The sequence below is a fragment of the Podarcis pityusensis genome (genome assembly GCF_964106645.2).
Source record: "Podarcis pityusensis genome assembly, chromosome: 4".
In the NCBI taxonomy this organism is placed as follows: Eukaryota; Metazoa; Chordata; class Lepidosauria; order Squamata; family Lacertidae; genus Podarcis; species Podarcis pityusensis.
This window is the reverse complement of record NC_138027.1, coordinates 24,746,213-24,763,337: the sequence shown is the minus strand read 5'-3', so window position 1 is coordinate 24,763,337 and position 17,125 is coordinate 24,746,213. Positions and strand designations below refer to the sequence as shown.

General features: G+C 42.3%; 1 protein-coding gene across 2 annotated transcripts in view; it reads left to right on the top strand.

Annotated features, from left to right (window-relative positions):
- Positions 1-17,125, top strand: part of MIPEP (mitochondrial intermediate peptidase) — a 49,793-nt gene that overhangs the window by 10,190 nt on the left and 22,478 nt on the right. For both annotated transcript variants that reach the window (XM_081004109.1, XM_081004110.1), the window contains exons 11-14: positions 4,679-4,832; positions 6,344-6,421; positions 6,929-7,133; positions 9,591-9,700. In XM_081004109.1, the coding sequence (XP_080860235.1) occupies positions 4,679-4,832; positions 6,344-6,421; positions 6,929-7,133; positions 9,591-9,700 (547 nt within the window). The remainder of the gene's footprint in view (positions 1-4,678; positions 4,833-6,343; positions 6,422-6,928; positions 7,134-9,590; positions 9,701-17,125) is intronic.

Genomic DNA, 17,125 nt, shown 5'->3' with positions numbered 1-17,125 from the left:
CTGCTATAGTTATCATATATACTCCTGTAGCAAATCACTGTTTCTTTACCTTTTTGTATTGTTTTGAAATGTGTGTTTTTGTTTGCACTTGCATTGGAGCCAGCCACAACTTTTCAGTGTATATATTTTCTGTATAAGAGCTGAGATAACTACCAGGTTGCAGTTTTCTTTTCTGTGCAGGAGGGTATGGCTAAGAATCTATTTGTATTGGTCACCTTTCTCCAAAACCATGTGTGTGTTCTGGGGGGGGGGGGGGAAGCATTTAAACCCCTCTGCTATCTGTTGGATTTTTTAATTGATATAACTGAATCCTCCCAAAGTAAAATGTGCCAGTGTCTTCCCAGATAATATTCATTATAAATACTGAACATACATTTTTAAAAAATCACACTGAAGCCAGCAAAACACATATGTACCATGTACATGTCAATAATTATTCCTAGTTAATTCATTTCCTCAGTTGATCTTTAAAGAGAGGCATTGTGATACCTTAAGCTATTGTAATAAAATAATATTGTGGTTAGTTTATCATCTTACAGCATAACAGACACATTACAGTCCGTGAACGTACAGTGGTACCTCGGGTTACATACGCTTCAGGTTACATATGCTTCAGGTTACAGACTCCGCTAACCCAGAAATAATACCTCAGGTTAAGAACTTGCCCTGGGCAAGTCTACCAGCCCACCTCCCACCATCGTCAGCTCCCCTAAAACTAAGGTGGAAGGCATCTTGATTCCTTGGAGTCAGTTTTCAGGGGTGCAGGGGGCACAGATGAATTGGGGGGGGGACAGGTGTATCCCGCAGCCTGAGGCCCTTCCACATGTACATCAGGATTTTGCGTCCAGGCCTATTAATAGTAACTTTTCTGTTTGTAAACACCAGGGGGAGCTCCTGCATCAATTTGCCACCTTTTTTTGCATAGCTTTGTCAAGTTTTCTTTTGGAAAGATGAGCTGCCTCTTAGCTTTGCCGTCAGAGAACAGCAATAGTTTTCATTTTACGATTAGATATATGTCATTTAAAATGATGTTTTGTCTGTGATGTGGCATTTGTGTTGACTATATGTTTTTGTAGTCATATCATTTATACGGACATGATGAATACGTCAGTGCATGTTTGGAACACTGGATATGAAATTCTGAAATATGTCAAGGGCCGTCATTTGTACAAAAAACCCCCACAAACCCCCATAACTGAAATCATGATAAAAACATCACATCCAGCCTTGCCCACTAAAACAATACTAATACATTACGAAATGGGAATGTATTGCTACATATATTTGTAATTTGACTCAGTGCTTTTAACCCAAAATTGCCAACCAAATTTTTCCTTTGTCGTCTTCCAGCTTTCATTGCTCTGGATCATACTGGCAGTCAACCATATGGAATTTGGTTCATTTCTTTTTATTAGACAGGACTGCAACTAGGAAGCTTGGCAAGATCAAATATAATCCAGTGAATCTGAGTTGTCAGTAGGAAGACTCAATATAGCCTCTTCTCTCCAATCCCTTTTGTTTCCCAATCACTTGAGGGCTTACAAAACACATTTTATTTATGTATACATTTTTTAATGTAATGCGTTCGAGATATATAAGCATGGAGAACATTATTCTGCATATCATATATAAAAAGGGACTGGTAATTATACACTCAATTCAGTGTTCAAAAACCTGATAATGCCTATCACTTACCTAGTATCTTCCCAGTATCATATTTCCTTATCCAAATTAATTCAAGGTTAGTACATATTAAAATCCTAATCAAGTACACTACAGTGGTATTCTTGAGGGGGAGTATGTTTTGTTTAGCTCAAGGGTGAGGATTGATTGATTGATTGATTGATTGATTGATTGATTGATTGATTTTTGGCCCAAGGACTACATTTCATCTTGGTCAAACCTCATGGGGGGGGGTGCATGCCAGTCGTGGGCAGAACTACCACCACATACACACATATCGACATGCACACATCCGCGCACACACACACACAATCTGAAAGTTTTAAATCCATGTTTGTCTCTTTCTTCAAATAACTGTTCAGGACTGCAATCTGAAGTACGCATCACCTAGGAGAGCCAGCATGTGAGGCAGATAATAGTGTTGGTCTTGGATTGGGAAGACTTGATTCAAAACACCCCTTGGCCATAGAACTCCTTGGGTGGTCTTAAGCCAATTGCTGTTTCTTACTCTGCGTTGTGCCACAGGGTTGTTGGGAACATAAAATGGGTAATCCCATGTACACTGCCCTGAGCAACTTGGAGAAAGCATAGGCATGCAGAATATGAGAAATAAATGATTACACCTATTTAGGACTAAGCTGTAAGTCTGTAAGTATTGTTGTCTGGCATGCAGTTAATGCTAGAAATGATTTAAATGAGTCATTTCTTTGGCTAATGTATTCCAGTGTTTTGGTTGTTAAAACCAAATGCTCAACAATCAAACAAACAAAAAACCAAGACTTTGTTTTATATGGGGTAATTATGGTTATGGAATGCTGCAAGAAATTATTTCCCCGTGTGATAGCTACAGTTCTGAATGTTCGGTGATTAATGATATTGAGTAAATATAATCCTTCCTTTAATTACTAGGTCTATCAAAAAGATTTTGAATAAAGTTGATGACAGCCATAATGCACAAGTCTTAACTTCTTTCCAAATGTACAACTTAAATTAATGCCGTTTTATACTCCTTCATTTTATTTGGACTGAATGAAGCCATCTAGGCTTAGAAATAATTGTTTACAATGGCACGCTACATCTATTGCTCTTTAGCAGTACTTTCTTTTCAATTTGAATCGTGCTGTTCATGAAGAATAATGAACACCTTATTGTACCATTTAACTTCATGTTTAAAGCAGCTGGCTTGGTGTCTTGCCTTTCAAAATACTAGTAAATCAAATGCTGTATGATTAAGGCCATTGGATTTCTTCCCATAACTCATCCTTTTAATCTAAAACAGGATTTCACATCAAATAAAGAACCCAGTGCCCTCTATCATTTTATCAACTTTGTTAGTACATTTGTTTTGCTTTCTCAATCCTACATTTACCTTCTTGTGAAATGTGTTATGGGGGAGGACCTCTTATTACAATGGTAATCCTGATGTAACATATCAAGCTTTGCCTCTAGAAACCAAGGAGTTGGAAGGAACTTGGTGTATGAAATATGTTTATATTTATGAGCAAGAAAAACTGTCAGCAAACTTTGTATACTTTAGCTGTATCCTGTGTACAATTCAGGTTGCATCACAATCAGTTGTTGCTTAATTTAAAAAAACACACGCTTGAGATAATTCATTGAATGGTGGGGCAGGGTGGGGCAGTCTCCTTACTTTCATTTGTCTGTTTGCTGCACTTCATAACACTTGATTACTGTGCCTTTTTTGAGTACTAGCAGCATAGAAATTTGGGGGGGGGGCTACTGTTACAGATATTCATTGGCTCAATTTGTGGGTTATGGTGAGCCATAGTTAATAGTTTACTTTGAACTCACCTGTCTGGACTGTTTTGCTCCTCTCTGCTAGCATAAGAGTGCAAGAAGAGCCCTGTTGGATCTGACCAAAGGCCCATCTAGTAGAGCATTCTGTTCTCATGATGGCCAGCCAGATGGCTCTGGGAAGCCCACAAGTAAAATCTGAGTGCAACAGCACTCTCTCCACTTGCGAACCTTCACAAGTGGTACACAGAAGCATACAGTGGTACCTCAGGTTAAGTACTTAATTCGTTCTGGAGGTCCGTTCTTAACCTGAAGCACCACTTTAGCTAATGGGGCCTCCCGCTGCTGCTGCACCGCCGCTGCACGATTTCTGCTCTCATCCTGAAGCAAAGTTCTTAACCCGAAGTAATATTTCTGGGTTAGTGGAGTCTGTAACCTGAAGCGTATGTAACCCAAGGTACCACTGTACTACCTTCAAAAGTGGAAGTGGAACATAGCCACAGTGCATTTCCGTAGAGGGGACTTGCTCAAAACCCTTGAACATTTGGCTGCATTTTTCTGAAAGTTCCCCAGCTCTACCATACCCTTTTTATTTTAGGCAACCAGAACTGTACACAGTATTCCATTGTGTGGTCACGTTATAGATGTGTATAACCACACTATGATATTGGCTGGCTTTTTTAAAAAGTCATTTTCCTAATGTAAAATACTGTAGCTAGGATCAAATATTGTAGCTGAACCCCAGAACACAGGAACCTTTTGCCTTTATCTAGCAAAAATAAAATTGTGGTGCTTGCTACATGTGCAACCCACCTGATCTATTTATTGAAAATATTTGTAGGCCACCTTCTAGGGTGAAGAACAAACATTGACTACAACTTGGGGTTAGTAAGGAGAGAGCTTAGCCATGTCTCCTGGTTTGGATAACCTGCTAAGCCAAACTTCGGCATAGCTTAGGGCTACTCAGCAGCAGAAGGGACTGGGACGAGCAAAGCAGCTGCAAGCTCATTTCTGGAATTTACATGTTTGTGTTGACATGCTAAGTCAAGGTTTGCCTTAGCATGCCACGTGAATGAGACCATGTTTCTGCCTAAGTGTTGAACCAAGTAGATGCACTATTCTAGCAAGTGTAATGTTTTAATTCATTTAATTGGGGATTGCGTGATATAAACTGTTTAAATTGGGACAATGTTGTAGCTATGCATAATTCATTTCCTTCCTTCCATTTTGTATGTTTTAGGTATAATATTGAACCCAGCCTGTATTGCCCCTTTTTCTCTCTTGGAGCATGTATGGAAGGCCTGAACATCTTGTTCAATAAACTCTTAGGGATCTCTCTTTATGCTGAACAGACCGTGAAGGGAGAGGTGTGGTGTGAGGATGTTCGCAAACTGGTAAGAATCCAAAGTCCTGAATTTCGGACCCCCTGTGTAAATCCAGTTCACTGTTGAGCAAAGCACAAGATGCTTAGAAAGGAAGTTTTCTGAATTACACCGAAAAACACCTCGTAGGTCAATTCATAGCTATTTGTTTTTAATTCCTGCATTGTCTTTGTTAATGTTGACAATCATTTCGTATAGCACCTTTAAATGCAAAAAGGCTTTATTTTGTTTGTACCCAAGTCGGCGCTTAAGAATATCTCTCTTGTTTCGGTTTTAAAGAAAGGGGAAATATTTCAGGCTTTTAGGCCAATGGGAGGGAACAGACAGCAAAATGAAGAGGTGGATTCTGGTGGCACTATCTAGAACCTACCTAGATCAAGGAAGGGCAGCATTTCTGGGAATTTTGGGTCAGATAGTGGTAAACAATTGGACATTTGGTAATATCTGATTTCCTGGGCCAGGAGGATTCTGGGCTGTTGGGTGTGAGTTTTCAAGCTTGAACTGCCTGCAGTTCCCTTCTCCTTGGTGCCCAGTGATGACTCAGATAAATATTTGCCCAAGGCCACTGAGGAAGGGCTCAGTTCTGGAGCAACATCTCCCTCCTTGCATTTTACAAATATGTTTAAGGAAGCAGCTTGAAAATGGCTACAGGCAAAAATTTCGTAAAGTTGAAAGAGCCAAGACCTAAGAATGAGCTGCACAAACTTCAAAAGGAAATGTGTTTGATGGCACAATGAGACTAACTTTTAATAAGCTTTTTATTGCAAAATGGCATGAGCTTTCATGGGCAACTACCAACTTCAAATTCTGAGTTGGAACAAACTTTAAAGAAGATCATGGGAAAACAAATTTGCAAAACAAATTAAATATTTACAACTTAAATTTATTTCTTAATGCTTGAACTTGTATCCTGCTTTTCTTTTCTCTACGGTATTTCCAAAATCTAAAACATGCATGTAGGAAAATGTGACATTAAAATCACTATGACTAAGAAAAGATTTAAAAGCAGTTTTATTAGGTCCAGGGCACGCTGGTTTTCTCACATCTTTTTATTTCCTTTTCTTAATGCTTGCTAGTGGGTCATCTTTCTCACTTATACTTCAAAGTCCAAGTAACAGCAGGAGCTGTCATTCATCAAACATCTGTAAAGTGGATAAACTATTCCTGTCTCATCTTTCATAACTGCTTCCTATTAGATCTTTGCTCATATTGCTTAATTGTGATATATGTAGTGTGAAACAGATTTAAAACTCAAATATTGCTTTAAAAGGTATTGGTTATTTTTGTATTGCTTCATGAGTCATCCATTTGGATAAGCGGTAGAACTTGTATATTAAAACCTTTAGTAATCTTGTGAATGGGACTTGAATCACCTAGTAGTAGTTTGAATTCTACAACAAAGAGGGGGAAAAAAGTAAAATCATATAAAATGGTCAGATTTGGAATGTTCCCCCCATAAAGCCTACAGAAGCACATCATCGGTTGTTGGGTGTTTCACTTAGTACTTTCCTGTTTTATTTTAGGCAGTTGTCCATGAACAAGAAGGATTATTGGGATACATCTATTGTGATTTTTTTCAAAGACCAGACAAGCCTTATCAGGTAACAATTCCCTAACATTACAAACGATATGAGCCTTTTTTCTTCTTCTCAAAATATGATCCTGCAGCCCCATGTGCCCCTCCAAACACATCTCTGGTCAGCAGATCTTTGTAAGGAACCAGGGGGCTGCTAGTGGAGGGGGGATCATGGAAAATCTTCAAAGGGTTGAGTTGGTATTTCAGCTTCAAAAGCAGAATTATGCCCCAAAAGCATGCACCCAATTTGATCCCGGTATCTCCGTGTTCAACTGAATTGCCACATTTAAAATAAACTGATAAACAAACTTATAAGCAGAATGCCAAACAATCAAGTTAAACCAAAGGGCTTCACTTTGCTTAGCCACTCCATCTGTTCCGGTACAGTACAACAGCTTGATTTCAGACAATTCTATAATTGTAAGCAGATTCTGTGACTGCTTGAAACCGTGCTGATGTCTTAAATTATATTAGTATGGTGAAGTATTGACGAAAAAGAGTGGTTTTTTCTGATCTAAATATATATTTATAGGATTGCCACTTTACGATACGTGGAGGCAGGCTAAAAGAAAATGGAGAATACCAGCTTCCTGTTGTTGTCCTTATGCTAAGTTTGCCCCATTCCACTAGTAGTTCACCAACATTGCTTACTCCTGGGATGATGGAGAATCTCTTCCATGAAATGGGACATGCCATGCATTCTATGCTGGGAAGGACTCGATACCAACATGTCACTGGTAAGCTTACTGGTTAAAGTTCAAACAAGTACTTCACTTTTTACATGCAACCCTTTCATAGTTTGCACATGGTGTATCTTTTTGTGCTGCAAGTAGAGGTTTTAGTCTTATCTTTAAGGCAGCTGAGAGCAATTTTCTTACTGGCCTTTAAAAACTACTCCAAATTATCTTCTGTATATTACATATAACCCTTTTCCCAACTGCCCATCATACTTTGTGTGAATAAGGAGCAGAAACAAGGATGGTACTATGCAGGAACAGACTTAATTCTTGATAGGTGTATTAGTGAGCAGAGGCAGGGAGCAGATTTAGTCTCCATTCCAGTAGCATCCATGTCAAGGGTGATTTTGCTAGCATTAAAATACTTATTTATTTAATTTAATAGATCTTTAAATCTTTCAGATCAGTAGTAGGTGGTGAGCTAGGAATTTTGGTATGTTGCAGAAGCTCCATCCCTCAACTCTGTGGTGCTTAACCTTCCTTCAGACCCTTTGTGATTTCTCAGTTTCACTGTTACTCCCCTTCTTCCTCCTATCCTCTTTTAAATGATGTAGTTAAACTAGTTATCATCCAGTGCAAGGGGTGGGGGAACATAAGAAGAGCCTGCTGGATCATGTCAATGGCCCAGCATTCTGTTCTCACAGTGGCCAACCAGGTGTTTGTCGGAAGCCTGCAAGCAGCATAAGTGCAGAATAGAACTCTGCCCACCTGCGACTCCCAGCAGCTGGTATTCAGAGGCATACTACCTCTGACAGTGGAAGTAGAACATAGTCATCATGGCTAGTCGCCACTAAAAGCCTTATTGTCCATTAATTTGTCCATTCATCTTTGAAAGCCATCCAAGTTGGTGGCCACCACCACCTCCTGTGGGAGCAAATTCTATAGCTCAACTACAAGCTTCATGAAGAAGCGCTGGGAGTGAGAAATGTACATTGCATCCCCCCCCCCCCACCTGGCACTATTCAGTACAGTGGTGCCCCGCAAGACGAATGCCTCGCAAGACGAAAAACCCGCTAGACGAAAGGGTTTTCCGTTTTTCGATGCGCTTCGCAGGACGAATTTCCCTATGGGCTTGCTTTGCAAGACGAAAATGTCTTGCGAGTCTTGAGATTTTTTTTGCTCCCCCCCCCCCTTTTTCTAAGCTGCTAATAGCCTTTTAGCCGCTAAGCCTTTAATAGCCGCTAAACCGCTAATAGGGTTGCTTCGCAAGACGAAAAAACCGCTAGACGTAGAGACTCGCGGAACGGATTAATTTCGTCTTGCGAGGCACCACTGTAGATGTTCATGACACTCATGTTCCGCACAGCCTCCCAGACCACAATGGATCTGCTAGCTAAGGCTAAAGAAACAAAACTTCATCGCAACATGTTGTGGTTTGAGCGCTGCAAAAATGCAAGACCCCCCCATCTAGTAACACTTGAGGAAAGAAGTCCAGGTTGCGTACAAAGTGGTGGGGAACCTCCAGCCTGCAGGCCTAATTAGGCTTGCCAGGTTTTGGAGGCTGGCTTGCCAAGTGGCTTTGGGCAAATCACACCCACCTTCCTTGTAGGCGCCAGTTGCAGGAAAAACCTTCTTTTGAACCTTGGCTTGAATTCATGCCAAGGATGCAAAGGTTCTTCTTTTCAGCTGTGGTCTGAACATGCTGCAACTTCAAAGGAAGGTCCTTTTCATCCCCAGATTGAATTTTCCATTGCATCTTGAGTTTTGAATCACCTTATGTTATATGATGTCACCTTACATTACATGACTGGATCAACCAGCTGGATCTAGTTCCCTACCCCCTGCCATACAAGGAATAGAAATATACAAATATTTGTAGCTCCAGAAAGTGACAATCTATAAAAGCTTGAAGCCCACTGATCACAAAGGAGAAGAGACTAGATGTGAGGACTTAATTTTTTAATTGTAAATTGTTATTTCACCGTCAGGTGTCTTGAGTTAACACCCCCCTGCCAAAAAAGCTGCTCTTCAGTGACTGATACCTTGAACAATAAAGGAAAGCAAATATGGACAATAATTGTGCTAGCTCATCAGACAGATGGGATGATAATATTTGTAAATGGGATTAAATTTTTAAGCACAGTTTGATATTTTTATTGTAATTAGGTATAAAGTAACGACAATTACGGATTTAGTGTTTAAAGTGGGGCCAGATTGGCTGTAGCCTGGTTTAAGTTAATAAAGGGTGTGAGCCATAGCTTTATAGGGTGCCTCACCCAGCTGTTCAAATATTGTATTTACTTTGTGATTTGCAGTAAAACATGTAGGATTATAATTTAGCTTTTCTGCCAGTGTGTACAATAACATTACAGAAATGAAATATTTACTTAATGAATGATTTACCACAGTTCATCAAAAGTGCAGATGGAAAGCTAAGAGGAACTTTGGAGAAGACAGAAGAATTTATGTAAACTTTATGGCTACCTGCATGTTAATGCTTCTGCTTCTTTTCTATAGGGACAAGATGTTCTACAGACTTTGCTGAAGTTCCCTCTATCTTGATGGAGTATTTTGCAAATGATTATCGAGTGGTGAACCAATTTGCAAGGCACTATAAAACGGGTCAGGTAGGATAACTAAAAAGCAGGCTGATTGTAAATAACATAAGAATTTTGGGTTGTTGGTTTTTTGGGGGGGGCGGGCGGGAAACATAATAGATTCAGATGTATGAAACTAGGTGGAGAAATATTTTGTCATGAGACTCATACTTCATGCCCCCCTTTTTGTCTCTTCCCATAAGTAACTGAATGATAGAAACAAAATGGTTGAGACTGCCATTTTCCTTTTTCCTTTTTAAAAACTTAATTTTTGAGCCTTTGGAAATAATAAGTCCTGAGTGCTGTGGGGCATCCTCAGGCTTTTGGGCAGCCTTCCCCAACCTGGTGCCCTTCAGGCGTTTTGAACAGCAATTTCCATTGGTACTGGATAGGGCTAATGGGAGCTGTGGTCTGGAACATCTGGAGGGCGGCAGGTTGGAGAAAGCCTACTCCAGTGCCTCTTCCTCCTCAAGTGGTCCATTGCCTCTGTGACCTGGAAGGATTATAAAGGTTTCCAGAAATCTGCCTGAACACATTTCAACTATGTCTGCTGTTTCCAAGGCCTAATTCCTGGCTTTGCCTCCCCTCCCCTCTGTGAGGCCCAGTGCAGAAAGGGATGCTGAGGAAAAGGGAGTGTCAGGGCTGGAGTCAGACGCAGGTTAGCACAAAAGACGCAGGGCTCTATTGTCAGTGAAGTTAACTCTTTATTCAAAGAAATGGCATACAACCCCAGGGACACTTCTTAGTAGGTCTTGCTCTATGGAGCAGTTGCCAGGACTGAAGGTCCCTGCCTTCCACACTTTCTAAGACTCCTCCTCTCTCAGATGTTTCCCAAGCAGTCTCAAACTGCGCCTGCACGCCTCTGTTCTGCTCTCCTCATTATTCTGCATGTTCTTGGAGACCAGCAGGGAAGGGAGCCTGGTGCGGCAGGAGAGGGAGACTCTCTGGATTCTTCAGCAGCCTGTTGACTCCCCTTCTCTGCTTCGGCCTCGGAGTCTGAACTGCTCCCTGTCACAGGCTCTTCCTGCTCACTAAACCCTGTTGCCCCTTCAGCATCCAGCCCCTGCTCCCCATCTTCTCCCTCTGACCTTTTCTCAGCATCCCACCGCCAATCTCCTGGTTCTGAGCCCTTCTCCTCTGGGATTTCTCTTGAGGGTCCCCCAGCTGGTGCCTCTCACCACATCTTTTCATGTAGCCAGTCCCTGACTGAGTTAGATAAAATTGCTATAAATTGTTGTGGTGATTCAGAGGTTTAATTTGATATCAAGCTGGATTTGAGTTTGTTGTTGTCTCTGGTAACTCCTCTGTTACATCATGGATGTTGGCTCATATTATGACTGTATGATCCGTATTGTTTTATTGGTACTCTTGCAGCAGGTTTGTCATGGCCTTCGGCTAGAACAATAAAATTGTATTGAAGTCCTAAGTGTGCTACACGATTCTTCAAAGAACTAAGAGCTTACAAATCTGTCAAACAGCAGTGGGAATTCAGGATAGTCAGTGTTTAACAGGGAGCTGCCATCACTTAGAAGAATCAGTAACACGCAATTCCTTGGTGATAGAAAGTTGCGGTTGGGATGGTTGCTCCCAGTGCATTTCAATGAATTTATTTGTTTAATATTATTTTGCAGAGTTGAAAATATCACGGGCACCTCAACATTGAATACTGACTTTTAAAAGATGCTTTTGTTTCTTTTTAGTCAGCCCTGTTGTCTAGCCTTGTGGAACTGATTTATAGAATGATGTGGGCTTAAGGGAGAAATACATTTAAGAAAGATACTTACAATGCAATCCTAAGAACGCTTTCTTGGAAGTAATTCCCACTAATCCAGTGGGATTTACTTTCTGGTAAGTGTGCCTCAGATTGCAGCCTTAAGGGTATAATATACTACTTCTATTTTCCAGATACTTTACAAACCTTGTCTCTTTTTAGCTCACAAATTTGGAGCTAGGCACTGTGTGCCCCATTCCTTAAATATTCCTGGCCTGTTTTGTGATGGAAGCCGTTTGGCATAGAATCATTGTGTACCAGGAAGTAATTGAGTCAGCTTTCATCCTTGCAGACAGGATAAAATGTAATGTGGGATTAGGACTTGAGCCTAAATGACTGTTTTGCTGTCATGTTTCTGAATGTGCATTTCTTTCACCTTTCTGAATAGCTTAAAAATTATTTTTGACTCAGCTGTCTATTTTTCTTTTTTAAAGGGTGATTGGTTTTAAAGTGTTTGATAACAAATGCTTTATTTCCTGTAATTTTGAATACAAATATGAGCAATCAGAGTTTGAGAGCAGACCTGTTGTTTGCTATGTTAATAACTGGTTTTGACCTTTTTTGTCTGGAGGAACCTTCTTTTCGTGTGCTTAGAAGTGGGACCAGATTCTACTCACTTTCCTCACCATATTTGATTCTCTCAGAGAACTGTTGCTTTGACTTGGCACTCTCAATTATATCAGCTTTAGTAAAACGTAAGCAAAAAGCTTTCACCAAGCATTTTTTGTTATAGAACAAAAAACTGAGGCTAGGTTTTAACCAGAAAAGTCTGGTGCCTTTTGAACATTCACTGATTTAGTGGAATCTAGACAGCATCTTAAAAAGCAAGAGACATCACCTTGCCAACAAAGGTCCGTATAGTTAAAGCTATGGTTTTCCCAGTAGTGATGTATGGAAGTGAGAGCTGGACCATAAAGAAGGCTGATCACCGAAGAATTGATGCTTTTGAATTATGGTGTTGGAGGAGACTCCTGAGAGTCCCAGGGACTGCAAGAAGATCAAACCTCTCCATTCTTAAGGAAATCAGCCCTGAGTGCTCACTGGAAGGACAGATCGTGAAGCTGAGGCTCCAATACTTTGGCCACCTCATGAGAAGAGAAGACTCCCTGGAAAAGACCCTGATGTTGGGAAAGATGGAGGGCACAAGGAGAAGGGGATGACAGAGGACGAGATGGTTGGATAGTGTTCTCGAAGCTACCAGCATGAGTTTGACCAAACTGCGGGAGGCAGTGGAAGACAGGAGTGCCTGGCGTGCTCTGGTCCACGGGGTCACGAAGAGCCGGACACGACTAAATGACTAAACAACAACAACTAATATCATTAAAATATGTTTTCTCAGTTACTTTCTTTGTGAGAAAGGAAGAGAAAATGAAGAGGGAATGGGATGGATAGGCAGGGGTGTGGGTGGGTGGGTGTAAGCCAGAGAGAAAGAGATTGACTGATTGATTATGTTAGGTGCTGATGACCTAAAAATCATCATGACCTCACATCTCCATCCAGCTCTGTTTGTTTGTTTGTTTGTTTGTTTGTTTGTTTGTTTGTTTGTTTCTCTCTCTCTCTCTCTCTCTCTCACACACGCACACACACACACACACACACACACAATTCCTAACTGAGTCTCAGGAAAAGACATAGAAATAGCCACTCATCTTCCTCTCCTCTCTTTATCCCCTCTGCACTCTTTGTAGTCTCTATCAAATAGCCTTCTCCTACCCACCAGCGACTGGCAGTGTTTTGAAGTCCCATGACTTCTGTGGCCATGTCCCCCCTTCATTGGCCGTACCCATTCCTCCCCTCCCCTTTCATTTTCCAGCCAATTCTCAAGAGACTGTGGCTATAAAGTAAGGTTAGTCTCCACTGGGATGTTTGGGAAGAGATAGCGCCTTTAGGTTTTTTGTTGTTTTGAAAAAGAACTTTTGTACTTCTGCTTATCTCAAGGTTCCCCTGAGCATGCTGATAACTCCCTTTGTTCTTCAGTAGCCCTGTTTTGGCTACAGTCATGTTGGCATTTGCCATCTGACCTGTCGTTAGAAATAGTGATATGTTGTCACAGGTTGACATTTTTAAAGAATTATAAAAGGTTGCTGAGGCAGGAGTACCCTTTGCAGAAACCATGTGGATTAATTCTCAGCAAGGGTTTAATAATGCTAGCTTTAATAATCCATTTACCTGAGGCAGAAGAATGGCTACCCTGGGCTAGCCTTTGTGGTGCACTGGACTGCAGCTCCCATTGGCCTCAGCCAGCATGGTCAGTGGTCAGGGATAATGGGAGTTGTAGTTCAGCAACACCAGGAGTGCACCACATTGACTACCTCTGGGCTAGCAGGCCATAGGTTCCAGATACTATCTTTTTTTAAAAATAAAATAGTGTCCAGTTGGTTGCCCTCCAATCATTTGGCAAGATGGCTAATTTTAATAAGTTGCATTTTGTAAAAAACAAACAAACAAACAAGTTCAGCAAGTTCACATTTCAATGATTTAAGGACAGTTAGGTGAAAGTTATCTGGCCCCAGGGACATATTAATTTGTAATTTGCCAGCTACGAATTTGACTCTTACCTTTGTATATTCTGGTCGTGCCGAAAGCAGAGGTTTCCACACACACACACACACACACACACACACACACACCTACCTCTCCATCCATGCAAGGAAAAGTTTGAAGACACATTCCAGGCAGGCAGGAACAGTCTACAAGAGTGTAGAGCAAGCCTAGTGAGGGCTGAGGCCTAAGAAAGAGGTATGCCTCAAGTAGAGTCTTGAGGGCTGGATGAAGAAGCCTACATTTGAGCCTGGGCCTGGGACTCCCCACCCCTGCTGCAGAGGGGAAATAGGTGTAGTGCTGCCTTGTTCTGTTACCTGCAGTGGTGCTTTACCTGCGTCAGGAGGGATGCTTTCACCCCTCTACTATCCCAGAGAGGTGCATGGTTAGTGGTTTTTCTCATTCCCTGACAACAAAGGGCTTCCTGCTCTATGCTTCACTGAGCTGCAAACCTGGATTTCCATTTCAGCGAGGATTTGTGGGATTGTGGTTTACCAAAATACCAATTAGCAGGGTTCTGCTATTTTGTTCTGTTTAAAACAGGATACCACTTGACAGCTCTGAGGCTCAGTTTCTGTTTGATGTGATTTGAAACAGCCAAAGTATAAAACTGCAAAAAAAGTAAAGTTATACTAGAAGAGCCAATTTGGCTGTAACTGTGTTAAAAATTAGAGCCCTATAAAATAAAACCATTCCCTCCTGCCAAGTTTTTAAATGTTTATATTTTGTACCGTAGACTTCTTTTTAAAAAAAAAACAACCAACAACTATGAGTATATTGAATGTGTAAATGGGGACTCTTTCTCAGGTGTTTAGTGACCATGATGGGTCATGACTGGGAAGAAGGAAGTTTTGTTCAGGAATGGGGAACCTGTATCCTTATAGAGGTCACAGTATTACAACTCCCAGCATCCTTGTCCAGTAGCCATGATGCCTGGGACTGATGCAAGTTGTAGTCCACTAACATCTGGGTAGGGTCTGTGATAGGAATTTTATGGTCTTAGATATATGGTAATGTTCATAACCGCACATACATAGATCAGCACAGGAAGACCAACCTGGAACCATTTTGATTCCTAAACTGGCCAAATGTTTTCTCTGCAAGGTCAAAATGGAAAAGCCTCCCCATTGTGTCTTCCTTCACAAATCCTGTCTTAAGGGTATGTCTGTGTTTGAATAAGGGTGTGAGCCTTATCATTACAAAAGACTGGCCAGGCTCCTCAGGCAATCCAATCAAGTAACCTGCCAGACAGGAAATAAACAAGGACAAGAGAAAAACAATATTGAAATTTCTGTTTTAAGACCACCTTTTCTGTGATGTATCTGAGGGGTGGTCTTAGGTTACACCCCTCCTGTGATGTATGTATGATGTTTCTGGGGGGTGGTCTTGATCTACAGGATGGGAATTTCAAAAGTCTTTATAAGCCCTTGCACAGCATTTTTGTGGGTCCTCCTCCTTTCCTGCATGTGAGGGGAGCACCCTGTTGCAACAGATCAATAAAGATCAAGCTTACTAGCTGCATAGCCACTTCCGGCCTGCCCAGGAGGTGGGGTTGTGGGCTTCACGCCCACCCCACGTGAGCTGGGGCTGGTTTCAGCCCCCGCGAGAACAGGGGAATCCCGGCTGGGTCTGCCCCCCCAGCCGCCAATCGGCTGGCTGGGGGGGCGTGGCCTGGGCTATTTAGGGCTGGCGCGGAGGGGGCTCGCCCTCTTTCCGCCGGCTAGCCCTCACGTTTTCCCACTCTCCCTCCCTCTAGGTAGGCTTTAGGCAGGTCTCTGACTTTGCTATGGACTTCGGTCTGTCGCCGCAAGGGGCATGGTAGGAATTTTTCCCAATTGGCAATTTACAGCCTTTTGGTTTTTCGCCTACCTCGTAGCAACTCGTCACAACTCTTCGGCATTGGCGGTAGGCATTGGTAAGAAGGGGTTAAGAGGATGTGGGGGGGGGGAGGAACGCCATCACCTCCCCCCAGTGAGCGAAGGGTGGTCCGTTAAAGGACTCCGGGGGTGTGGCCCTGTCCGAAGCCTATGGAGGTGTGGGCCAAAGGCACGCCCCAGAGCGGTGACCCGGGGGAGCTCCTAGTCGACGTGCCTCGGCAGGAGACTCCCCCGATATAATGTTAACCCTTCCCCGTGTCTCCAGCAAATGGGCTGGAGCCGGATAGTCGATAGGACCAATGCCTAAGCCAATGCCTCTCATTCCTGAATTCAATAAAGTTGTGGCCTAATTCGCCCAATTAACCTTAAATTATGGTGTCTTGTGTCTTTATTTACCCTGGTGGGGGGCGGGAACTCGCCACGCAATGCTTCTCAATATTCTCTGGTTGGTCTCTGTTATTTTCTCCTACCAATAGGGAACCTATGTAAGGACTCTATATGGGCTCTTGGATACCCCATAAGGGAAAAGGGCATATTTTTATTTACAACAGTTCACAGGTTCATCATCCCTGGTTTAGAACATAAGAAGAGCCTTGCCGAGTCAGACTATAGACCCAACAAGCTAACACTTGGTGGGATTCAGCATTGCACTCTTGGGAACATTCAGTCTCTGCAAGCATTTCCGTTTGCTGGATGGAACACTCTGCCCTCGGCTCCCCTCATGTTCTGGGGGTTCTCCCACCCCCCGTGAGCCAATTTCAGGGGGAGAGGGGGAAACCTTGTTGTGCAAGTGGAAGTCCTTGCTCAGGACTTCCTCTGATGGGGCTTCTTAGATGAATCCCACCTACAGTTTTTCCCCAGTAGAGGGAAGTAGAAGAAATTGCCTGGGAGGCAGGCAATGGCAGCAGTCCCCACACACCCTCAGCTCCAGAGGTGGCTGCTTCGCTCAGCCTAAAGGTGGGCTTTCTGGACTATCACTTGCCCCTCTCACTATCACATTAAATTTTCCTGCCTTCCAGACTAGGCAGAACCACTCATCCACAGCTTCTGCTCATCTTGTGTTATGCAGATGTGGTCTAGGGGGAATCCTAGGATGAGCTGATGCAGTGTTCTTTGAGCCTCTTATCTCCCCCCTCCCCACCTTTAAGCATTAGATGCCACCTGGGATACAGCTTTCGAGCTCAGAGGAGTAAGGGATTAACTGGCAAAGTAGCAATTACCAGCTTCAGAGAGTTAAGTTATATTTTCAGTTTAACATTTCTTTCA